We start from the raw sequence: 25,360 nt of genomic DNA on the forward strand, positions 1-25,360 counted from the left end.
CGACTATCCTCCTGCCTCATTGCAAGGCCCTGAATTGGCACACCTACACCTGCACCCCTCAGAGAGCTGCCAGGGCTGGAGGGACTGCACAGCCCCAGCACAGCACATCACAGCACCCATCACCCGCCAAACAGCATCAGGGCAAGGAGCAGCACCAGCCCCCGCGGGGCAGAACCCCCCTCCCCAGAGCAGCCATGTCTCCAGAAGCCTTTGAGGGCTCAAGGCTCAGGTTCTGAATCCATTGGCTAAAGCCCAGGGGACATATTTTTGAAGGTTGCTGTAAAGTTTCAATGGCTCAGACCCTGCTGCTAGGATACCCTGACCAGCACTGTAATCTTCTTTACTTAATTACATGGCGTGTGGAGGCGTTAACTCCCTGACTCTTCAGAAAACTGGCTTAGCCAGGGATTTGGGGTTGGAAGCTAGGAGCCCATGCTCATGGTCCCTTCTGGAGGGCTCTACTCCCCTTCACCTGCTAACCTGCACCCACCCGAGGGGCACCCACCCCACAGGCCTCAACACCCCTCTTCCACCCGTCCCAGCTCTGCTATCCCACTGCCACCAGAGATGCTGGTGATGGCGCTTCATCCTTTCCTACAACCAAAGCTTGGGAGAAGAACTCTCCAACCCTGTGAAGGTGGTTTTGTGGCAGTTTCTTACAGCGTTGAGTATCCCATGGCTTCAGTACACAAAGGTGGCCTCGGCATTGCTTCTCCTACCCCACTGCTCCCCTTGCATCATCTGCACCATTTCTTACTCCCCTCTTTCCCTGTGTGTCCCCCTCCCACTTCTTGGTACTTTGCAGGTGAACCTGAGGTACCTGAAGAGCATCCCAGCTGAATGACTCAGCCACGGCAAAAGAAATCAAATGTAGCATATATGTGTGTTATCATCATCATTAGTCTAACAATAATATCTGCGTTAAGGAGGCAATGAAATGAACGTCCAGCTTAAGAACACATCTAGATTATGATGGCCCTTAATGCTTCCAGGATGTAAATACTGATTTCCAGATCCTTAAAAACACCACAGCTTTACAAGACAATGATTCAGCAACAAAACACTTTCATCAAAGTGCTGGCACGTAAAGGTTTTAGTCGAAGAGATGAAATGTTCTGCTTTAAGAGCAGGTTGACATCAAATTAGCTGCAGAGACATCTTGGCGTAATGAAGACTGCGAGGCAAAACAAACATGAGCTGCTGCTTTATGTAAGGTTTCAAAGGTTCTTTGTGTGTTTACATATCTGAGGCTTAAGCACAGAAAGCGGGCAGCAGTCTTTAATCTGAAATGGAGACAGAGCCATGAGGTGCCTGTATGAAAGGGCTGTGGGATTCTGCTGGAGCAAGAACGGGCTCGGAGACATTAGGGCTCTGCAGCGTGGCCGCGTGGTCCTGAGGGACTGAACGAGTGCATCAATGGCGAGCATTTTGTGTTGCTACAGCAGTGTCTCTCTTGACACCTCAAAGCGCCTGGCAAATATTAACCGCTCCCGAGTGACGACTCTCTTGACAGATGAGCATTGCTCTCAGCAGAGGTGACAGCATGGAGAGGGAGCGCAAGCAGCTCCTGCAGCAAATCAGTGACACTTTAATTAAACCCAGGTATTTCAGCCTACATTTGCTAGCAGTTTTATGATTGTTATTACTACCAAAATTTCTTTCTGGGTTCACAGAAACTGAGTTCCAGTCGGTGCCTGACACTGAAGATCAAAAATATATGCCAGAGGGAATTAGCAAACACACCAGCCTTTCTCGGTTCTGTCAAGACACTTTGAACCAGCCCTGCCAGGAGAGTTATTAAGCAAAAGCACCTGTTCCAGAAGAGCCTATTCCCATCTCTGAGCGCGGTGTCCCTGGGTCTTCAGCCAGCAGGTCCTTGCTCAGGAAACTGCCCTGACAAAGCAGTCATGGGCCCTCTGTCAGAAACTGGGAAGGACCTCTGGAAGCCTGGATATTCTAACAACATTACAGCTGTATTAGCAGCTTCCAAAATCGGGGTGACAAAGGAGCAAGCAGCTCAGGGGCTGGACTCAGCCCACGAGGTGTCTCTTCCCTGGCCCCTACAGATGCTGGCCAGATCCCAGATGGAGCAGGGCTGCAGGCAGGGTTGCGATGGGGAAGGTACCTGCCCAAACTGCATCAGATGAGAATTACTAGTTCAGGTTCCGACTTCTGAACAACCTGCTTTGGGAACACAGGAAGGTTCTGTACCTGTTCGCATGGGATGGCTGGAGCAGCCAGAGTAGGCGAGGAAAGCCCTGCAGAGGCTGGCTCACCGCCGGACTCGTGGCTGTTCCCAATACGCCAGGCTCCTCTCTCAGGTGTTTCAGCTACAGGAGCATTTTGTGTGCCTGTTCTGCCTAAGGGGGTCTCCAGCCCGTTCAGTTCTCAAATGCTGTAACTTTTTTTAAGATAAATGCCTCAGCCTTCTTGACTCAAGCCGTGTCCTTCCATTTACCATGGAAAGAGGGAGCATTACCTCCCAGACACACTAAGACCCAGGAGCCACAACTCCTGACACAGGCCAACTCTTGCAGGAACATCCCTAAGCATCCTCACTGAAACCCTGGGAAGGAAAAGAGCCTCCCCCCAAGCGGGCAGCAACATCATTTCAGCTCTGGCACCTCTGACTTCGCACAGCGGAGGTCCACCTTCACTACACTTTCCTGTGTGCCTGCCACATGACATTTGGGGCAACCCAGCAGGAGATCCGTGCCTTAAAACTCCTTGGATGGACTGGGCAGAGGGGAAGAGCCTAGGGTAAAGGTCACCAAAGGCTGGTGGGTGAAGGTAGACACCTCTCCATGCCCTTGATGAGCAGTGGACTATTCTAGGCTCTTGGGAAACACCCTAGTGCTGGCTGAGATTGCCCAATGGTAATTATGGGGTAAGGGTACCTAATGACATCATTTCCATTTCTGAAGGGAACAGGGAACAAAGCAAGGAAAGGAGTCACTCAGGGTGACACAAGGAAACTCAGCTGATGGAGTACCTGATGCCCAGCGTGGAGGAGGACACGCGATCAGAGAAAGCTTCTGAACATGGCAGGAACAAAGCAAGATTCACTCCCAGGACAAGTGGTGACAAAACCCACTGCTCAGATTTCTGGCATGTGCGTCTTTCCTTTTTCTGCTTCTATAATCTCATCTGCTGTGAGAGCCCAAAACCACCGACCCGAGAGCAGGGATATGCTGATCCCACTCCCGCAGCACGGTGGGTCTGGTCAGCAGAGCGAACTGCTGCCTCTGAAGCGCAGGAAAGGAAAAAGAGAGGCACAGTCAAGTTTTCTCTGGCATATGGGGGCTGGAGGGCCAGCCACCCACTGCCAGACTTCTCTTGGATCGCCAGCCTCACCGCACAGATGTGGTCATGAACCACCATGGCTCAGCTCAGCTCTGGGAACCAGCTGCTTCCCACACTCCGGCTGCTCGCCCGTGCTTTGCCCAGGGCTCGGGGAACACGTCTGCGGAGCTGCTGCAGAAGTGCTGAGCTCTCCCGAGCCCTCGGCCGGTCTATCAGGCCAAGGATCTTTCTCTGCTGGGCAAGACCAGCTCCAGCCCTGGCAGATGGGCTGCAGCAGCGAAAACAGCTCTGCCTGCAACAGCAACAGTGATGGCATCAGCCAGTGGATCAAAAAGCCAAATCAGATGGGGGCAGTTGTACCAGGCAACATCAAGGACACAAACTCTACCAGTTACAATCCCAGAACAGCCACTGAGGAATGTAAGCAGGATGGGCACCAACCAGTCATAATGTTACGATTAGCCAAGTCACAGCTGGTATCACAAGCCACTTGGCCAAACCACAGAGGTCCCACAGCCCCACGGCACAGAGGAACACAACAGCACCTTGTATCTACGAGACCTTCTGCACCAGCACCCGCCACTCTGACCCACCAGCTCTGCAAGTGCCGTGAGATGGGAAGCCCATCTGCTCCCGCTTAAGGTAAAGAAACGTCCCTTGTTTCTCGGATGAGATGAGCTATGAAAGGAGCACTATAATTGTTGCTACCTACCACCAAAACCACCCCACAGGAAAACCAAAGAGTAACCAAATAAGCTCTTTGCGTATTTCCTCCAAATCTCTTACTTAAAGCCTCACAAAAGCTTCAGCTGGAAGAGGGACAGTAGAGATGCTTCGATCTTTTTTAAGCCTGCTTGTCAAAACACACACTCTACATAAGCACACAGCAGCGCTACAGTAAGAAGCACCGAAATCTTGGATGGCTGTTGGTAGAGGTCACGAAAACACGGTTATAAGTCCTTTGCCAAGTGTGCGTTCATTTTGTTGTTGAGCCCAGGATGACTCCATAACCTCCTGGGATACCCCCCTGATCTCCCAGAAAGCCATGTGGATTAAACAGCCTGGGAAATGGCTCTGGCTGTATTTTCAGATGTCTTTAGCTGCCAACAGTCTTGGAAAGCCCACGACCAGCACTGCCTTGGGGTCAGTGGACAGAGGAGCTCCCTGAAATCAGAGTTTTCAGTATAGACCTAGGAGACTAGTGCTGAGTTTTAAAAGCTTTTGGTGGTATAAAGGAAGAGGAACCAGCAGACAACGGAAGAACACGCGCGCACCTGAGACTTGCACCCCCCATCACAGACAGTGAGCTGGCAGCTCCACAAGGCGCGCCATGACCCAGACTGCCATCCCTGGTGTGCCTCGGACGTGCCTCCTCTGATGCCAAGAGTAACTTGGACCGAGGACGCTGCCTCGGTGCCCACTGCGTGCTTGGGCACCACTGGCAAGCGGCTCCGCAGAAACATTTTGGAAAGCAGCAGAGAACAGGCAAGTGCAGAAGGACGCTGAGTTTTGGAGGACAAATTTCCTCAACCCACTTCCTTCTGAATCTTCCAAAAACATGCTCCTCTGACAATCCTGCACATCCAAGCACTGTTCCACAACTTCAAAACCACCTATGGCATTTTTTCAGAAGAAAAAAGGCGAGAACATAAAGATGTTCATTTCCCCAAACAGAGCAGGAGCAACATGAGGTCCCACATGCAATGTGCTCAGCAGCCCAATACACAACTGCTCAGTGGTCACGGCCAGAACCGAACCTCTCAGCATGGCCTTCCATAGAGTTTGCCATTATCCAAATCATGACGGTAGCAGTCACATCCTTCCAGCAAAGGGACAACCTTCTCGCCTTGAAGGTGCCATGCTACAGCGAGGCTCTTGCAAACGCTGGGTGCAACGACATAACAGGCCTGCAAGTGCAAGTTCTGCTTGCATTTTAATGTGGGTCTCAGAGGCTAACAGCTGTAAAGGCTCTGCTCTTGCTCGCTCGCTTATGGACTGTCACAGCCAGCTCAGAGCCATGGCCAAGGGCACGCTGGCTAAGTAACCAACTGCTTATGTTAGTGGGGTGATTTGCAGATCCTTTGTTTGTGTTCATGAATACGGTGGCTCCAGAGAGCCTCTTCCTTTCCTCTCACCCCTGCAGCTCACCGCGCTTTACAAAACACAACGGGTGGAAGACGACAGGCATCAACGTCAAAGCACGGGCTGTGGAAGATGTGTTTCAAGATCATCCCGTTGCAACACAGAACTAAATCCTTCAATTCTCCAAAGGAGCTCAGCTGTGCAAACCCAGAGCAGAGGGAGCCAGAGGTGGGAAAGGTCACCCCTGCATCCCCCACCTCCTGGCCACCAGGTCCCGGCTCTCTCCCTCAGGCTCAGTCAAGCTGTCATGATTCCTTCTGACCTGATTTAATGATCTGCATATGCCCTGAAGCCAAAATGACTGACAGCCCTTCCACTGTTATCCTCACTTGTGTAATTGCAGCAGCTATTCTTGTACATTCAAATGTCTAATCTTAGCAAGCCACAGAGCTACTCGGTAATATGGACCAACTGGGAATTTCCATGCTATTACTCACCGCAGCTACCGGCACTTACTTGGGCTGGTAAAAGTCCTTCTTGTCCGCTGACCCCAGGCTCTGCAAGACACAAAAGACAGATGTATTTCTTTAACCCTTTGCCAAGCAAGTATCTTTGATGAAGATGTGTGGTGAGCAGGAAAAGGCTGCCTAGTGGGGATGTGAGGGCTGGCTGGACAGCGCAAGCAGCTCAAGGACCTTCAGCCACCGAACACGCCGTAGGCAGAGCCCACAGCAGCCAAGGATGTAAAAATAACGAGTCAAAGCAGAGGTGTGAGAATGCACTAGGTCTGATCCCAATGTATTCAGACATATCTGTCTCTCCCACCGCTTGCAGAAGTGTGGCACCTTCTGTCAGGAGGGGACTCGTGTCCTCTCAAGCCTGCCCAGCTGGAAAGAGGACAAAACACATGGTTGGTAGAGGGACCGAGCCACCACCACCTGCAGAGACCCTCTGGCTGGGCAGGGGACCAAGCCCAAGGCCCACAGCCACTCCGTGGGGGCAGGACCACGAAATTCTTCTGCCAAGAAAAGCAACATCAGACCCCAAGCACGTGCAAGCCCGGGAAGCAGAGACAGCCCAAGGCACACCCAGGTTCCCAGGCGCCGCCAGCTCCACCGACAGCACGGTCTAGTACGAGTCTGCAGCAAGCCAGCCCAGGTTCTGGAGCGCCAGGGTCCCCTGGGAGATGCCAGTCAGGCTGAGCCTCCTTGCGGGGAGCCCAGGGGCGACAGGCATCCACCAGACCCCGCTTCAGGTGCAAGGCAAGACGCACATACGACACGCACAGAGAGCACACACGTACCGCCGCGCCCTGCCCTGCTGCCTGATGGGGCCACACACACCCACAGATGCTCAAGTCTCTCCTCCAACATGCCTTATCCCGCAGGCACCCACAGCAGGAGCGGGCCCCCCGCCCTGCTCCAAGGTCCCAGTTCGGGGCATACGCCTGCTGAGCACGGAAGGGCCCCGCCACCAAGGGACGCGGAGGGCAGACTGTGCCCGGTACAGCCTGATGCTCGCGGTGGGTGGCATCGGGGCAGACAGACAGACCCACCAAACCTGGGTGTCAGCAAAGCCGTCACACTGCCAGAGCCCTCTCCTCCTTCTCCTCCTCCTCTCAGGGATAGTCCTCGCCCTTGCGCCTTGCCAGGATGGGGGATGGCGGGCGGCAGCGTGGGGTGGCCCCACCACCCGCCCTGTCCCAGTCCCCGTGGGGGCAACAGGCGTGTGCCAGTGTGCGTGCACGCCTGCGGGAAGCACGCTCGGGCTCTGGGGCTGCTGTTGTAGTTTTGCTCCGTGGTTGCCAGGCAATGTCGAGCACAAACCGGGAACAGCGGGGCCGAATGCTAATTAGGGGCACAGGAGCTCTCCCGGCACTCTCCACCGGTGCTCCCCCTCATCGGCCAAAGCTGCTGCGTGCTCCCACCCTTGAGACTGGGAGAGGAGGGCCCCAGCTGTTAAGCAGACAGGGATCCACTGGCACTAAAACAGCCCCCCCAAAACGGAGCTCTGGACAAGCCGGCGAGGTGGAGCCGTGGTTTGGTGACACCGACCCTCGCCACGGCGCAGAGGCATTGGTCAGAGACCGGCACGGGGAGGCTGCAACTAAACACACAGAGCGGGGTACGTGGGTCTGGATGCGTGCTTCCCTCTCGCACATCTCACGGGCACACGCGTGAGCTCCACCTTGGGGTAGAGCTGGGAGCGCACAAGGAGCACCCCTTTGGGGCGGGAAGATCTCATCTGCCCCTGTGCCACTTGCCACATCGGCGTGCAAAAGCTCTGAGCAAGCCTCACCGGCCAGAGACGACAGCACCCTTTGGCCCTCTCTGCTGCTTCTCCTCCTCTGACACCACAGCAGCAAGAAGCTACCCCAAAGCCCCACAGGATCAGGGATCAGACACCATAATGGGGTGGTCCAACACTGGCACAGGCTGCCCAGACCAGCTTGGAGACACACAAAACCCAACTAGACACAGTCCTGGCTTCCCAGGAGAACCCGGAGTAGGTGACCCTGCCTTGAGCAGAGGGTTGGACCGGGTGATATCCAGATCCTCCAATCTCCTCAACCACTCCGTGCACTCCTGAAGTAGCAGAGAAATGAGTACAGCAATAACGGCATAGAGTCAATGCCTTGAGTGACGGGACCTGTCCTCCAAGCCCAAAGCATGTCCAGGAACACCTCCGCTCCCTCGGGCACAGCATTCCTGTAAGATACCTCCTTACTTCTTTAAACTTGACACCTAAACCCCAGGGTGTTAGTTCCCAAACTATGGATTGGCTGCAACAAGGTTCACGAGCCACGACAAATGCAGCTCCTTCTGCTATTTGTGCTAGCGGGAATCACAGAGAACTGTCAACATTTAAGAAGAAACCACTTGCAAACAGCTTTCTCAACACTATTGAAACAACACATGGAAAACCTGCGCCCCGTGTACTCAGACCCTTCAGCCAGCTGCAGCTGAGGTCCATGGGAACAAGCTCCCATCAGCCCCACAGCAGCTCCAGACAGTATCTGACCTTCCCTATACCCAATAACAGCAGGAAACAGCGCTGACACTCTTCTGCCCTTCCAAAATGCTGGGGGGCCTATTACTATCACCGGTGTTCCCGGTGCTGACAAAGCCTGCAGTAGCTTCTTCACGCAGTCACAGCTACCATCATGAGCGTTAACCTCTCCTCGTCTCTCACTAGGGTGGAGGTGCAGGTCTCTGAAATCAACCCCTGATGAGGGAAAACCACGTGGAAACTTGAGGGAAAAGGAAGGATCACCTTACAAGTTCAGCTCTTGCAGAAAGGGAGGTGGAGGAGCTCTAGCGAAGCCACGTGCTTTGTGCTGGCGCCATGGCACGACTGCAGGTGAGCAGCACCACGGGTGCAGCAGCCTGCCCACCCCTCTGCACGCTCTGCGCTGACGAGCCCGTGCACTCGGCCAACCGCTGGCAGGATGAGCTGCACAAGCACCCTAAGAGAAGGGGTTACCATGAGCTTATCAAGCAAGTATTTGTGAAGAGTCACGGAAAGCTGAGGTTTCAGATGCCTGGAATGAAATGATGAGGCACCAAATTTGCAGAGAGGAAAAAACCCCCAATAAAACGGGGAATGATCACAGCAATGATCAGCCAAAACAGCTGATTTTAAAGCTTATTAAGAAAATAGCAAACCAGGAGGAAAAGCAGAATTCCAGCAACACATCCAAGGAATCTGGCCTGGAGCAAGGCCAGGAGCCATGGATCAGCTTCTGGCTCTACCATCACTCTGAGGTGTTGAGCCATTTTTTCCCTCTTCGTGCCCCAGTTTCCCCATATTGCTCCTGCACAGCCCTCTGCCTCCATAATCTCTTCCCAGAAGACAAAGGGACTGTGCCCAGCAGCCAGATGAAGTTACACAGGTCCATCCCAACATGTTGCATTTCCTTCTCCCAAGTATGCACAAAACCAAGGATCCATAGGGCTCCAGGAGAGCGGCAGGAAATAAGAATCACCCGTGACCAGAGGCGAGCTTGCTGGAGGCTGGCAGAGGTGATGCCTGGGCAGGTGAAGGTGGTCAGGACCAGCAGCAAGACTCAAGGCAAGCAGATGTTTTTTACCGTCTCTAAGCAAGTTCGTCATGAAAAAGCGAAAGGAGAAGTGTGTGCAAGCACGCGTGGTGTCACAACAGGAGCCACGCACGGGGACCATTCACCAAGGAGGTCGATAAGCCAGGCAGAGGATAAACCAAAGATGCTTTGAAACCACAAGTAAAGGAGCACAGAGCCGTCGAGCAGAGCAAGGAGGCAAGACGGCAGCGATGCCCTAAGAGACCACAGGGCACCTTGGGGCTGGCCTGACTTTGTGCAGTAGTTCAGTGTAAGATGTAGCTGTAGTACAACAGAAATGCCCCAGACACTTTGCCAAGGGCAGGGACATCACGACATCCTGATACAACTGGCCAGGAGCACCGAGGGAGCTCAGAGAGGCACCTGGAAAGATCCTCCCAAGCAGGGGAGCTGGCCTTCACCGATGGCTTGAAAATATCAACTAGAAAGCACTCGGGGAATTGGTGATGCGAGGCTGCGGGCAGGACTGAGCGGGGCTGCTGCCTGCTGTAGCATGGTGCGTGAAGGGGCAGTGGCCGAAGCATCTCCCCTGGGGCAGCAGCGTGGGCTGTGACACTGCCATCAGCCACCACCCCTGTCACATCGCACCAGGTACCGCAGTCTCAGCCAGCATCCGCAGGAGGGGAAGATTACGGAAAAGTGGTCAAGGGAAGGATGGGACATGAGGAACGGGGTAAAGGGAACATGCAGCCTGGATCTTAAGAAAGATCGTGGCACTGAGCTTGAACAGAGTCTGAACCAACTCCAGGCTGGAGGCATAGAGCAGCATTTCTAAGGGCTATTACAAAGCTGACTAGACAAACCAGTGCAGAGGGGACAGTTCTGGCCTAACAGGAAGCTGGGACTGGCTTTTCTCTTTCTGCCTGTGCTTGGGGACTGCAAGAGGCAGAGAGTTCCCAAAAACGAGCAAAAGGTGACCTGGCATTCGCCCCTGCCCTCTGGGAGGAATGGTCAATTCCTCCTGAACTGATACAGGATCTGGAGGCTTTTATCAACGCAAGTATACAATAAAAAATCAAATGCCTGCCTGTGTGCATGCACTGTTGTCGGCTGATCTACAGGCTTCCAGAAGAAGCTGATGGCTCCAATGCATCAAGGCATAGCTGGGGACCCCAGCAAGGCATGGCTGCAGTGTGAGGGCTCAGCTCCCAAAAGAAATCTGGGAGCCCCACAGGCTTCCAGAGACCTCCTGCCGCTGCTCAGGGTGCTGGGGAGACCCTGGCCTTCCTGAGAAGGAGGGAAGCAGTAGAGCACCCCCCAGTTTAAAGAGTCCCCTGCAAGCTCCAAGCCCCCGTGCAGCGTGATTCACCCTCCAGCGGGACCCGCTGCGCTGCTTCTCGCTTGCTCACTTCATTGATGACTCAGGGTTTAGGAAGCACATTTTAAATCCCTTAATGAAATAATGGAGAGAGTCATTTGTATCGGCCTGTATTTTTAAAACAAATACTTCAAGCAAGACTTGTGCCCGTCTCCACCCTTTCCTCCCCGAGGCACGGAGGGGAGCGACCGCGGGCACCGGCAGCACGGGGGCATCGGGAAGGGCAGGAGCAGCACCCATCGCCCTGGCATGTGGCACTGGGCAAGGCAGCTACCAAAAAGCTGCCAGGTTACACCCTCCATCCCCCCGGCGTTCGTGGCTGCTGCCAGCAGGGCCAGGGGAGGAAGGTGGGACAGGAGGACACCATCCCAGATGATGTCCACAAAGCCTGGCAGTGCCCCCAGCACCTCGCTCCCCACCGGGTGTGTGCCTTCTGAGCACCTGCCCTTTTGGACGCGGTCGGGCATCGTCTTTAATCCCTTTCCTTTGCAGAGGAAAGAACCACTCGAGCAGAGGCAGCAGCAGAAGGGGACGCTGACGCCAAGCCCACAGCTCCTGGGTGCCAGGGTACAGCCTGCCAAGAAACAGGAACTGCCTGCCAATACGATTTAGAAAGCGCTGTCTCAACATCACCACCACCACTACCCTCTGCCCCTTCCTGTACCAGAACACCTGAGCCAGACTTGCACTGCCCTTGCTTTGATGAAAGGGTCTCTCTGTGCAAAGGCTTGGAGCCCTTCTGCTCTCACAGAGAAGGGCAACATTGGCGTTGAAAGTGCAGCATCACAGGAACACCTTAGAGCTGCTACGAGGGACAGGGAAGGCAACAGGACACCAACTTTCCTGGTACTTTTACCCTAAAAGAAGATGACCTGTGAGGCCAAAGGGGATTTATCAGCCAGAAGGGCCCATGCACATTCTCAAAAAGCACCTTTGCAGGGGTGTAAAAATGCAGCCTCCCAAACTAGCAGAGCAACACCCAGCTGCATCGGGGCCACTGCTAAGGCTTGGCCAGCGGCATCAAAACCAGCAGACCAGTGAGAAGACTTCTCATCTTCCCACCGGCGTCCCCAGCACTGCCCTTCCCAAGCCTCCTCGCCAGGGCAGGGTGATCACAGGGACACACACACCCCAACCCGGCTCCCTTTGGCACTGCAAAACACGCTTCTCTCGCATAGTAGATTTTGCACAAAATGTCAAAAACATTTGTAGGCTTGTCTCTGGATTTGAAACATGACCTACGATTTTCACAAAGTCTTTGAAAACCTGTGAGAATCTGGGCCAACACGAGTGTCTGAAAGTATTCTCTTAATTTCACATTTCAGGCACTAAGTAAACTATTTTGCAAGTTATTTAAATCATATATTTGACAAGCCCAAGTTACACAACGTATAGAAGCTACCAGGCAGGCTTCCCTAGCACAGCTCCTCTCCAGAGCCAGCCTTGTTGGTCCCTGATAAGAATTAGCACAACATGCTGCAGACAGAAAAGCTGAGACTGATTTAAAAGACCGCTCTGAATTCAAAAATTCAGCCAGGCTGGGGAGATAACAGACATGGGGCTGGAAACCAGGATGCTCATGGAGGGGCTAAGGCAGAGGTATTGTATTATTTACTTATTTGTGCCAGCAGACATCAATCCTGTTGTACTTTTGCCTCTCCTAAATGTTGCCAAGCATAATCTCAGCTCATCTTTTTCTGGGCAGTGTCCCTGGGAGAATGAAGTTATTAGCAAGGCTGAAGGAGCCTCATGCAATTATTCAGAAGCAACACCAAAATAATCCCCAAAGACAAGTGGCTGCTTGCAGGTGGCAGCTTTCTAAGTCATTCCAATAAAATCTGGCTCAGTAAATCCCAGCGTAATCAATGCCCACACAAACAAAAGAGATAAAAAACGAGGGATGAGTTATTTTTCCACACTAGAAGAGGATTCTGCAAAACAAACTTGTGGGCCATCGCCAAGAGCGGTCTGTGCTGCAAACCCGTCATCCACGCCTGGTCACCTGCTGGGACCTCAGCACCTGCCCCAGCAGCCGCAGCACCCTCGAGCTGGGTTCCCAAGCCAGGCTGGGCAGATTTCAGGAGGATCTGGGCACAGGCAGGAGGCACCTGGCCCCCAGGGCAGGACAGGGTAGGGGGACTGAGGCGGCACAGCCTGTCCCTTCCATCCCGGCTTTTTGCCCCTGGATCCTGGTGGTTTGTGCTTTCGGGCACAGCCACTTGTCAAGCCCCGTGTATCTGCAACATGCTGCATTTATGAGTAATCAGGAGTTGATGCCTGACTGGTGGAAGGGGAATAAAATTCAGAGCCTGGGATGCTGAGAAGGTTGTTTGGAAGGAGGAGGAAGGAGATGTCACATCCCCCCCGCCCCAGCTAGCAGCATCCTTCCAAGCAGGGGCTGACCCACCCGGAGCATCCCGGGGCTCAGTGTGCCGTGCACCCTCATCCTCCTCCAGCCCCCTGCCTCTGGCATGGGCTCGGCCAAGAAACCAAAGGGCTGTGGGAGTACTGCGGGGGTGCTGCCTCCTCCTCTGCAGACACGGCTGCCCTCCATGCGTTCTGGCACCCATCCCGCCTGCCACTGCAACCTGCTCCCAGCGCCGTCCCCCTCAGAACAGCCCTGCCCTGGCCCTGCCAGCGCCCCAGGCTGATACAGCCCTGAGTCTCCCTTTGAGGCCAGAGGAACCCTCAAATCCTGAAACCTGAATTTCAGGCTGGATGAACCAGATTGCTCAGCCGAAAACCACGGTGATAACTCCTGACTTCGCTGGGGCAGTGCTGCAAACCAGCTCACCCCTGGGAGGGAGCTCTGGGCCACCTGGCGGGGCGCAGCTTCGCACCTCCCAGCCCTGCTGGAGAGCAGATCCCTGCCTGCGTGCCAAAGTATGGGGTGATTAAGGAACGGAGAACAGGGGTGATTAAGGAAGGGGACGTCACACGGCAGAACAAAATCTGGTGGCCGGGGAAGGGTGAAGCCCGGGCAGCAGCAGCACTGTGTGCCCAGATGGAGAGATGGAAGGGGCTGGCTCGAGGGAAGGAGGAAGGAGGACACATGCCATTCGGAATCAAAAAATGGCCCTGGTCTCTCAGAGGACAGCATTTTGGCAAAGCCTAAGCACCGGTGGATCATGGGGGGATGTGTGAGCCACCAGCATTTCTGCATGTCCAGTCCCAGCCTCTCGCCATCGTGATCCTGCCTCCTCCTGCCTCAAATACAAAGGCTCCAAAGAGGGGGTGGGTGATTCCCTGCAGACCCGACCCAGCCAGGGGAGGATGCCAATGGGTCTGACATGTTCATTCTTCAGCGACTAGCTCATCCAGCCCAGGTCTGGAGTGGGAGCCTGAACCAGCTATCACACTCGCCTGCAAACAGCGCTGACCCTGTGCATGCACACGGGGCATTGACGTGCATCCAAGTTGGGCTTTGAATCTGATGGAAGGTGAAAAACACACTGAGAACTAGAGAAGAGTGCTTTTGGACCATTCAGGCGGGAAGGAGAAGGGAAATATGGCTATGCACGCGAGGTACACCGAGGTAATCCAGGGAACAGAAATGAAGCCCTGCAGCCGCCCCCCAGCAGAGCAGCTCAACCCACACCTGGGAGTTGGAGGAGTTCGTGGTGTCCTCCAAGCAGCAATCCCCACCGGAGACACCACAGACCTACCCAGGAAGAGATGGGGTGTTTCACTGGCTCCCCTGGCCAGTGTATCCTGACACCACAGCCTTGCTCATAGACCAACCTGAACCCACCACCATGCCAGGATGGCCTCCTGCAAGCAAGTGGGCACCCTCGGCTCCACCAGCTCATCCTACCAGAGGCTGAATGCTCTTCTCTCGTTGCTTATCCACTCTCACATCCAGGACCCAGGAGAGGAGACCTTGGTGTTTTCCTAGAAGCTGAAACACAAACGTAAACCTGATTCTTTGGAAAACAGGCTTCATCCTTCACCCAACCAATATCTGATCCCCAGGAAAGAGCTAAGATGGGTTCTCCTAGACAGCAGCCCTGTTATACCGGGCCCTCGCTCCAGAGCACGTCTCAGCAGCTCACCCTGGTCCTGCCAACAGGTTGTATTCATGAGGGCCAGGCCAAGCCAGAGCAGTGTCAAACGGCCCAACATCATCAAATTCTGCTTCCTCCTCCTCGGAGCGCACCCTTGCAGGTGCATTGCACAGAGGAGCAGAGATCTGTGCACATATATGTGTTGGACTGAGGAGGAACAGAGCCAAACCCCAGTGCCATGAGCCATGCCAGCACAGTGCTGGCACCAAGCAGCACCCAGGGACCCCCCCTTCTCCCTTGGTCTCCTTCCATGTGGCAATTAAACACATACAACCGGGCTGGCTGCAGCATGAACCCTCAGAACCAACTCTGGGCTCCTCATCGGCTGGGGTAACGAGGGCAGGATCTGTCCCCGAGGAAGAGAAGTCTGCTAATAAGCATCTGCCACCACTCCCAATAAACAAGTCCATTTGCACCCATCTTTCATTCCCCTGCCACCGCATCTTCCCTTGCCTTCCTACCTCTCTCAGCATCTCTCCCAGCTTTCTCCCGTCCCGGCTGTCCCCAGCCAAGCCTCTTCCCAGGCCAGTTCCCTGCGCCAACGGGGGCTGCTCACCTGCAAACCCCTTGCAGCTCGCACCAGGCCAAGGCAGACCCGAACTTCAAAGCATTTCTTTACCGAGAGCTCATCCAGGAAACTTTTTTTCTCCACTTCTATTGTACTGCTACATGCCTGTAAAAACTAATTTATGCATATATACACATGCATGCACGCACAGCCTCTTCACTAAAAAGCCTCTCTCTCTGGAAGGACCTCCCCGAGCATGCTGAGGCCCGGCACAGACCAAGCCGTGCACTTGCTGCTCATCAGAGCTTCTCTGGGCAGAAGAACGTGTCCAGTTGCTGGCAAAACCACTGGAGCTTGTAAACTCCACCAGCTCAACAGCAACATCCAGGGTGACACACACAGAGGCGCAGGCATCTTCTCTCTGTGTTGTCATTAATCAAATCCTTAATTAGGTAGGTAAGGGCACAGGAGCTGCAAGGGAGGAGCAGCAGACACCCTGTGTAGTTCATCGATAACCAGCACCGACAGCGTGCTGCACATGCTCTGGTTTCTACCTCAGTTTTTCCTCCCTTTCCTGCTTACAGCCTGCAAACTATTACTGCAACTTTAAGCACATCGGGAAAGAGCTGTGCTTGGGCTTAAGTGTTTGCAGAATCAGGACCGAGATGTGTAGCTGAATATGCTGCTATTTATAGCGTTCAGCCCTGAGCACGGCACGCGCAGGGGGTGCAGCACGGCTGAGCTCGTGTTGCTGCTAGAACATGGGTTTGGGTTTTTTTTTTTTGTTTTGCCTCACTTTAGGGGAGGTGTCAGCTGCCTGATCTTAACATTGCATTCATGCACTGCCTGGTATTTTCAAACATTTTTGGGTTTTTCTTAATCTTTGAGCACACCAGCTCATACATGTTTATAGGTGAAGTTATATATTTCATCACTGAAAGGAAAAAAAAAAAAAAAAGACAAGAAAAAAGGCTGGAAGCCGAAGAATAGTCAGCTCTCAGCTCCAGGGGCCTGCAGTTAATTACACCCTGTCCTCCAGCGTGTACTTTACAGGCTGCATCGCCAGCCTCGCAGCCTGGCTGGGTGTCAGGCAGCCTGACAGCAGCTCTGCCCGCCAACCCGGCTAATTATAGTGTGGGGACAAATGAGCGGCGTCCTCCCCGCCGCATGCTCCGCTCAGTCAGCTGCAGCCTCCCAGGACGTGCAGCACCCACGGGGAGACAATTCCCCTGAGGCATCCAGGGGAGCAGTGGGCATCACAGGGATGAGGGTCTCCAGAAGAGGTGGTGCCCAAGAGCCTTGAACCCCCCAGGAGCACCGCAGCAGGGAGCAGGCTTACCACCCACCACCCCCTCACCCTTCACGCTACCCCACCGGAGCAGGCTGAGCACGGCTGGTCCCATCCGAAGCCTGGCTGCTGCTGGACCAGCCAATCCACCTCTTCCTAGACAGAGCCAGACCTCTACATCTCCCTTGTTTTCTCCCTCTGGTTCCATCTGCCCCCCGGTACAGGATCTGGGGGTACCCCTTCACTCAGTCTGAAAAAATGACACGCGTGGGTACGTCCCCCTCTCCTCTGGCAGTCTTGTCACCCCGGTAGGGACAAGCCACCAGCTGCAAGTGGACCCCAGCATGAGGGTCCCCACAGCGGGTTCCCCCACCCTGACTGCCTGAGGTTTGCTGTCCTGCGGGGGAGCCCGGCACTGCAGCCCCCTGCCCAGGCAGCAATGCTTTTGCCCCTGCTACCAGGCCCAGGACCACCGCAGTGCAGCACCCTCGGGAAAGGTCCTGTGACATCAAATCTGGTGGTAATACACCTGGCAAAGGGAGAGGATCCGGCCAAAGCAGGCACGGGGCCAGCCTGGCCAGTCACCCACCCACTGACGAGCTATTAATAACCACCGCGCACACTAGACCTGCAGGAACATGAACCGGGCTGTCAGCAGGGGACCAAACAAAACCCAGCCCTTGCTTGGGACACCATCCAACCAGAGCTCAACACGCCATCGGAGAGCAGGTCTCTCGTTCTTTTGGCCCCGAAAGCGGTTCCCCAAGGTTATACAGCGTCTGAGTAAAACGATGTAAGTACAAATCCTCGCTCCTGGGAACCTGGCTGCCGGCAGCTGGCTCTGTGCCCATCAACCACAGCGCGATGCAAAGGTGACCATGATATGGTCTTAACTTCACTGAGACCTCGGAGGAAGAGCGGAGCCTCTTGCAGAACAACATGCCCCCTGCAAAATAACAATGCTTCTTGCAGCTGGCCTCTTCATCCTCATCCTCCTCCTCAGCAGCCAGCCCATCGTGCTGGCAAACTGGCTCCTGCGCTGCTCATCCCTGGGGAGCTGATGGCTCTCAGCGAGCTGGGGGGCACACGAGGCTACAATGCGCTTGTCGGGTTTGGTCAGGAAAGGGAGCTGGTGTGACTCACGGGGAGCAGAGACACTCGAGTGGGGAGGTGGTATTTATACAGACACCTTACAGAGCAAAACTGCTGCTTAAAGAGAGCGGGTATGACTTCAGCACCCGGGATAACACTCACGGGGCTGTGCTCAGCACCCCTTCCCACTGTCACTGACACAAAATAACTTCTCCAGGCCTAAAAATTCATGTGCAGTCTCAAACCAAAAGCATTTCTTCTAAAAACAGGATTTGAAGCACATCAGCCAACCCATTTTGGAGCTGCAAGGCTCTCCGAAATTAATAGGCCACAGGATTTTGGGAGCAGACGCTAATGTCCGTGCTCCTCCAGTCCTTGCCGCCAAGCAGCCCTTGTCCCTCTGTGGACCCCAGGGACACCAGCCCTGCTCTTCAGCCTCACCCTCCTTGCCTGCACCCTTGCAGTGGCTGGCAGCTCTACCTGGCGGCCCCTCTCACCTGGCTCTGCCCCGGGGCACAAAAATGGATTCAGGAGTGCCAGAGGAAGAAACGGGGCACAAACTGCTCTTGGAGAGCTGAGAGGCCACGGAAGAAAAACCCTGGGGCAGTGAAGCCCACGCTGGAACCGCTCAGCACAGTCAGGAGTTTTGGGCTAAATTTGCATCCCGTGGCACCGCCAGAGAAAGCTGGAAAACGAGCATCTTCAAAGGCAATGCCAACCGCCATGGTGGGCAGAGCGGGGCAGAAAGCTGGCGCTGCTTACTTGGATGCGTTTGTAAGAAATGTCTATAGCCCAAAAAATGTTTTAACAGAGAAAACCGTACAAAGACATTATTGATGTACGCTACAGGTGAAGCTGTAAGTAGAAAAAGCCCCTTGAGCTTCGCACGCTTCTCTAGGAATACCCTTTACTTGCCCCCCCTGAGGCACCCACTTCTCATTCAGTCAGGACGGTAAAACAAAGATGGGGGACGAGGACACCTCTCTGTCCCGCCAAAAGCAAGCAGGTTCCCCCGTTAGGCCAACCCCAGCCAGCAGCAAGGTTCAGGTCAGCACACGTGGCAGGGGGACGGGACACGACAACTTTTCCACATTCCTGAGCCCACCTGCCTGGGCAGAAAGGGACAGGGACGGCCAGACCTGCCCTCGCTGCCCAAGCTTGCCGAGAGACTGCACGAGTGCGCTAAGTATTTACATGGGCTCCAGCCGGCCAACCACCACTAAATATTTAGGCATCAAACTCCTTAAAGGAAGCGTAAGACACACTACAGAATAAATTGAGTACATTAGAAAAAGTCCAGAGGGGAAAAACAGATTTTTGGAATGGGTTCTCAATCTCATTAATTGGGAAGACAGCCTTGGAGGGGAAAAAAAAATGATTATATTCCTCCCCAAACCATTATCCCCTCTTCAGAGTGTATCATATGAAAATAGTTATATAAAAGAATAAATTATATTTGGAATGGCAAGAACCCCAGAATAAAGCTAGAAACTCTGATGTTCCCATATAAAGATAGGAGACAGTTATCTGTTCCAAATTTTCAAGTTTTGTGCTGCGCCAGTTCAAATTCACTACATACCAGCATGGCCATATAAAGGGGACTCCACCCATGTAATCTTGGAATGAGCAATAATCCCCTAAACTATCAATTTAATGTATGGGGATACAAAATGAGACAAGAATGTACTCACAGAACGAGTAATCCATTAACGACATGGCAAAAGGCACCAGAACGTGCGCACAGGAATATCTATTTAAAGTGACATTTGCATTGAAAGACCAGATCTGAAATTAAGATTTCTGCACGCAGACATCATAGATTCTGCAAATTAAAAGGCTGTTTCTAGATGCATTGTGAATTTTATTTTTTTGTTTTATTTTCTACTATTCGTTCAGTGTCACGTTTCTTGGCCAGCACTAGAAGGACAGCTCTTCATTGGGGTTTTTTAATTAACTTCGCTTCTGACCGGCTTTCCAGCCCGTCTCACTCAGGCTCTCCTGAGCAGCTGAGAAGCCAGAGTGGTTTAGGGGCAGCTCCACAGGGGTGCAAGGGCTGGAGCCAGGCAGGGTGCTCTGAAGTACGTGGAGATGCCCCGGCGCCACCCTGGGGGGAACGTGGGTGCTGGCATGCAGCACCCAGCCACGCAGGTGCCAGCTTCCCCACGCAGAGGTGGCCCCAGTCTCCCCTTGACCCGGTATTATACCCGAGGTGGATCCAATCCTCCCTGTTCACAGATCTCTGCAGATGCAACCCATCCTCAGAAGCCTGGATGCTGTCAGCCCATTACAGCCGCCTCTGCCCCAGGAGTGCGGGGCTGGCGCGGGATCAGGCACCGCGGTGAGGCGCCGGTGATGCGGCTCACGGGAAAGGAGGATGCAATCCTGCGGTCTGAGCGCCCACTCCCCAGCCCCGGTGAGCGTGCTGTCAGGTCTGAAACCACACCACGAGCTGGTTCCTCGCCTAAAGAAACAGTATCTGAAGTTCAGCAGGGATCTTTCCAAGTGCCCTTCCCAGTTCGGAAGGGAAGGGCATGCAGAGACCTGGGAGCACCTCCACATGCCTCCAGCCAGTCCTGTGGACCCCCCTGCCAACAGCACAAGGCGAGGAGACGGGAACGAGGGCTAGAGCTCATCTTTTATCGGATCAACCTCCATTTTTTAAACCAGCCGAGTGTTGGGGCGCAGAGCTCCCTTGCCACCAGTCTGAAGCAGAAGCCTAAAGAATAAATTGCTTATTTACTCCAGCTCCACTAGTCTAACAAAAATAATATTAAAAAATAAAAAAATCAATAAAAAAATACCCTTCCAGAAACCATCTAGGCTCCTACACTGAGACCACAATGACCACCAGCAGCACCACGGCCAACCTCCCCCACGCCCATCGGCACCACGCGCACTGCCAGCGCTGCAGCCAGCGAGCAGCACTGCAAGCGAGCACCCTGGGAGGCAGCCAGCAGCCAGCAAAGAGACCTGTCCAAGCCGTGGGGATGGATACACAGATAAACCAGGTCAGCTAAGTGTTTCCATCCAAGCCAGACAGTGACTAAGAGACGGCATTAATTTGTTACTCAGCCGAAGTTAAACTTTTCAGACCCAGAAGAGCCAAATGGTTGTTCCAAGTGAAAAAATACTGCAGGATGCATTCCTTCACCCTGTCCCAGGAATACCCAGGGATTCATGATTTCAGGATGGAGCTGACAGCTCTTTCATATATCACAAAGAATAATGAACTAACCTTTCTGTTTTTCTTTTCATTCCCCAAATGCTATTTACTGGTCACAAGAAGACACACGTCATGTTCACGCAGTGCTCTGGGGAGGTGCAGGCTGTACGAGCTCAACAGATCAAATGAACACAGAAAACAAAAATTCATTTTATTGGCATTACTGCTGTCAGCACGGAGAATAAAAGCGCGTGCATGAGGGAGCACTCACCTTCCACCCCTTTCTGGATTCAATGTAAAGGCAGGTGTGAGCTTCACCCAGGGAGCTGAGACTGAGGAACACAAATGGATGAACCCTTCAGCATGCAGAAGCCCTTCCAAATTTCACGGGTGTTCAAATACCTGTGACTCCCGCACTGCCTAGTTTGGACAGTCCCCATGCGTCGCAGGGACAGGGCAGCACCTCCATGCCCAGGCTGTGGGGACCAGCACGCCCAGGGTCTGGGGCACCCGCCTGACACCTTGCTGCAGAGCCCAGTGATCCTGACATCCACACAGAGGGCAGTCGATGTCACCAGCAGCTATCACGGTGATATCTTTTTTATTTATTTTCTCCATTTTGGGCCTCCAGAAAACGGCATTTTCAAAGGCCAGACTAGGAGCCAGGCAGGACTCACATCCAACACCACCTGAAGTGCCACAAAATACTAGGATGGTTCCCCAGGCACAGTGACTGCAGGAGGAGGAATCCCCAGCCCCCTCTGGTGCCGCAGCCCTTTGGCCCCTGGGCTGAGGCTGCAGAGCCCGAACCCCGCAGGGTCCCCTGGGTGCCCCCCACCACTGCCGTGCATCTGCTGCCTGCAGGCAGAGGGGATTTCACCCCATCGACCCGGGAAAGTGCTGCACAGCAGAGCTCTAAACAAACGTAATGCCACAGAGCTTGCATCCGACTTCAGCTGAAACACCAGCTTCAGGAAACTAAGGGCAAAACATACATCTATGACATGATACAGCTCAGTAAATCCTCGCAAAGAACACAGATGCTTTAATACCCACATCTTATTTTATAAAAATATAATGTTTTCTTGCAGTAGGTCAAACCTGGGGCTCTGCAGAGCCTCTCAGCTCCAGCATCCCTCTTTTGCAAATCTTCAAAATAAGCTACACCGAGGCGCCGGGCCGCAGAGCTACAAGTCAATCTCCCCCCCATCGCCCAGCACAAGCCCCAGTACACCTTGCTGTTGCCTGGTCCCTTTTGAAACCTCCCCGGTCCCTACTCCTGCATCACTCAGGACCTGTGGACCAGTTTTACTGCATAATCCAACAAGCTTAAGAAATCCCTTTGGGGCAGTGGGGTGATGGAAGTGCCCGGCAAGCCCTCAGCCCCGGGGCAGCATGCTGGTACTTGAGGATCAGGGCGGTGACAGTCCTCACATCCCCGTGGACGTGGAGACTGGGGAGAAAGGTGATGTGCTGACTCCACCTGGTCTCCAGTAAAACTCCTGCCAACTTCAGCCGAGCCAGGCTCCCGTGCGGGAGGGCAGCCAGGCCCAGCACCCACGCGCAAGGCGACAAGCACACGAAAAAGCGACTCTTACGCTCATGCAGGGCATCCTCATGTGGCAGGTGATGCATATTGGAAGGACTGTGCCAAAATGCAGCGGCCGCTGGGGTGGTGGGTGACACATGCTGCGTGCTAAATGCACAACTGAAAGCTGCTGGGGCTTCTAGGGCCTGTCAGGCCTCCGCCGCTCCTCCTCCCGCCGCCCACGGCCCTTCCTTGTCGCACCTACGCCCTGGTCCCCACCCTGCAGCTCCCGCCCGTGTCCTCACGCTCAACCCATCCCACTGGCTCCTGCCCCACTCTGGATCAGTGGGCACGGGGATGCCTTCGAGACAAGGGTAATGCCTTGGGCCAAACCCACAGCCTGCCTAGCAGCAGCTGCGCGGCACAGGGAGCCACGACAGCTCATGGCCCGCTGCCGCGATGCCCACTGGAGCAGTCCCTCCTCCGGCGCAGCCTCCCATAAGCAGGGGTCTGAGCACCAGTTGCCTCCACACAGCACAGGCCGGCAGCCCCCCAGGCTGCTCGCTGAGCCCATCTACCCTTCTGGCCTTCATCACAGCCAGATTCACAATGTCTTCATGAACCACATGAAAAAAAAGAGCTGCCTCGAATTCATATTAGCTTTTCCCCAGCAAACCTCTTTGGTAGCCCCTGAGTTCTGGTATTAAATCACTCACCATCCCCGTAACACTCAGAGCTGCACAGGGGCCCCTGCTTCTTCCTTCTCCTTTTCTTCCTTCTCGTCCTCCTTCCCTCCCTCCTGGGATGGCTGGGCTCTCCTTGCCGGGAGGGCAGCAGCCTGTCCCAAGATTCCTATCCAACTGCAGCCTCTCCCTGCAATTACAGGCCTCCACAGCTGTCCCAGGGGAAGTGGCAACAACAAACCTCGAGGCAACTTCCACGGAAATGTCTCTGTTCAGAGGCAGGTAGATCTGCCCTTGCTCCCTCCTGCCTGAAGAAGAGCATCTCGCATGCACCGACAGCGTGGCGATTCAAAACAACCAGGCAGAGAGCAGCGAAATTACCTCAACCTGTCCCTAGAAAACAAGGGTAGGGGTATCCGCCTGGGACTCTGCCTCATTCCAGCAGCCCCAGTCCTCAGATTCACCGGCTCCTTCCCAGCAAGGGCAGGTCTATGGGACTGGTGCGGCCAACCCAAAAACAGGGGAAGGGCTGGAAACAGCCCAGGGTTTGTGTGAGCCCTGAGTCTGTGAAGATAAAGTGATCCTTTAACGCTACATCCAAATGGTTACTGGGTTTTCAACAGGACAGTATTCAGCAGGCACACGTGTGCTGTCTGGCTGTGGCAAGATGCGGGTGCTGGGGCACTATGAGGGGCAACGCAGGGTATGGCCCCGGCTGGTGGCTCCAGAAGAAGCCTCATACACTTGAGCTCGGGGTACGGCCATATCCCAGAAAGACACAGCCGGGGGGGCGAGTGGGGGGGCTGATAGCAGTGGGGGACATGTCTGAGGCTGGTGGGGACACCAGCACCGCAGCTCTCACGAAGCACTTGCTCTGCCTCTGACCTCTCAGGCTTGATCACCATGAAAGCCCAGAAACCCCATCCAAGAGGCAAAGCTGGGAATCCACAGCTCCAACGCACAACAAGACCCACACTTGTGCCTGAAACTGCTTGTATAGGGTATGACAAGTTATCAGCTCCTCCCCACACAAACCTCTCCATACTCCACAAACAATAAATGGCCTTTTTACCTTGTTCCCCCTGTCCCACAGGAGTTAACGAACTCACTCACCACCATTTCCCTTGCCCTAACCCTGCTGTGACTCCCAGCCCTGCCCAGCAGCACCAGTCCTGCCGCATTAATGCTCGGCGCAAACTCACCATAACTACCCCCGGCTTTAAAGACAGCAGCCTCTGCCCCGGGGAAGGGCTTGGGGCCTAAACAGGGTCCCATGTTTCCCAGCTCCCACAGCCAGTCCCATAAAAGCCCTCACAAACCACCCGCTGAGCTGGGCAGCTAGTAACCCCAGTCCTGCCCATCCACCGCTCATCCGCTCGGAGGCGGCAGCAGCACCACTGCAAGGAGTTCCCAGGTCACTCGTTGCTCTTCTGCCCGTTTATTTTAGGGACACGAGGCAGACGGACTCCAGGCACCTCGGGGAGGATGCAGGAGCCTCTGGCCCAGCACAAGCCTGCGGCACCCAAATATCGCAGGCCACAGGTGACCGCCCAGCACCATCAACTGATGGGGAGTCACTCCGAAATAAAGACGCACACACAGCTTCGTGCAGGGTGATGAGATGAAAGCCAGTGGAAGAACCCACTGAACGGAGATAGAGGCTCCTGCATCCAGACCCCATCCCACACCAGCAACAGCCAAAACCTTAACAGGAGTTTGTATTACAGCCTCTGGTCTTTGCCAGGGCTTCATCACTGGGCACCACGTACTCACGCGTTAAGGGGCAGTCACTGCCTGAAACCAATTTTAATTCAAGTAACGTTAAAGAGATACTCCGGGGATTAAATGACCTAGCAAGCCACAGGCACAGCCAAGGATGGAAAACTAATAATCTGTCTTGCAACAGCAGTGCGACAACATGACCTTCCTGGCACTCACACCACGTGCCTCAGTTTACCAACTCATTACAGGCAGGTATGGCAATACCCAGCTCCTGCAGGGCAGCAGGACATCACATATATATACGCACAGACGTATACATACATGTAGAGGACTGCTCCCACAGGAAGCACAGCACCTTGCTGCTCTGGCTGGGGCTGGGATGCGCGGGCAGCAGGAGGAAGGCATGCCGTGCCTTCAGCAGGCCCCGGGGAGGGCTGCCCGCAATCAGGCAGCATTTAAGCTGTTGCAAGGGAAGAAATTAAAGAAATAAATCGTATTTTGTCACGCTCA

At 54.3% G+C, this 25,360-nt stretch overlaps 1 protein-coding gene across 1 annotated transcript in view; it reads right to left on the reverse strand.

The window, feature by feature from the left end:
• LOC104343576 (ankyrin repeat and fibronectin type-III domain-containing protein 1) overlaps positions 1-25,360 on the reverse strand; it is a 196,129-nt gene that overhangs the window by 64,960 nt on the left and 105,809 nt on the right. The window contains exon 4 of the mRNA XM_086473044.1: positions 5,902-5,942. Within this exon, the coding sequence (XP_086329170.1) occupies positions 5,902-5,942 (41 nt within the window). The remainder of the gene's footprint in view (positions 1-5,901; positions 5,943-25,360) is intronic.

Source organism: Leptosomus discolor, chromosome 14 (genome assembly GCF_034619465.1).
Source record: "Leptosomus discolor isolate bLepDis1 chromosome 14, bLepDis1.hap2, whole genome shotgun sequence".
Classification (NCBI taxonomy): Eukaryota; Metazoa; Chordata; class Aves; order Leptosomiformes; family Leptosomidae; genus Leptosomus; species Leptosomus discolor.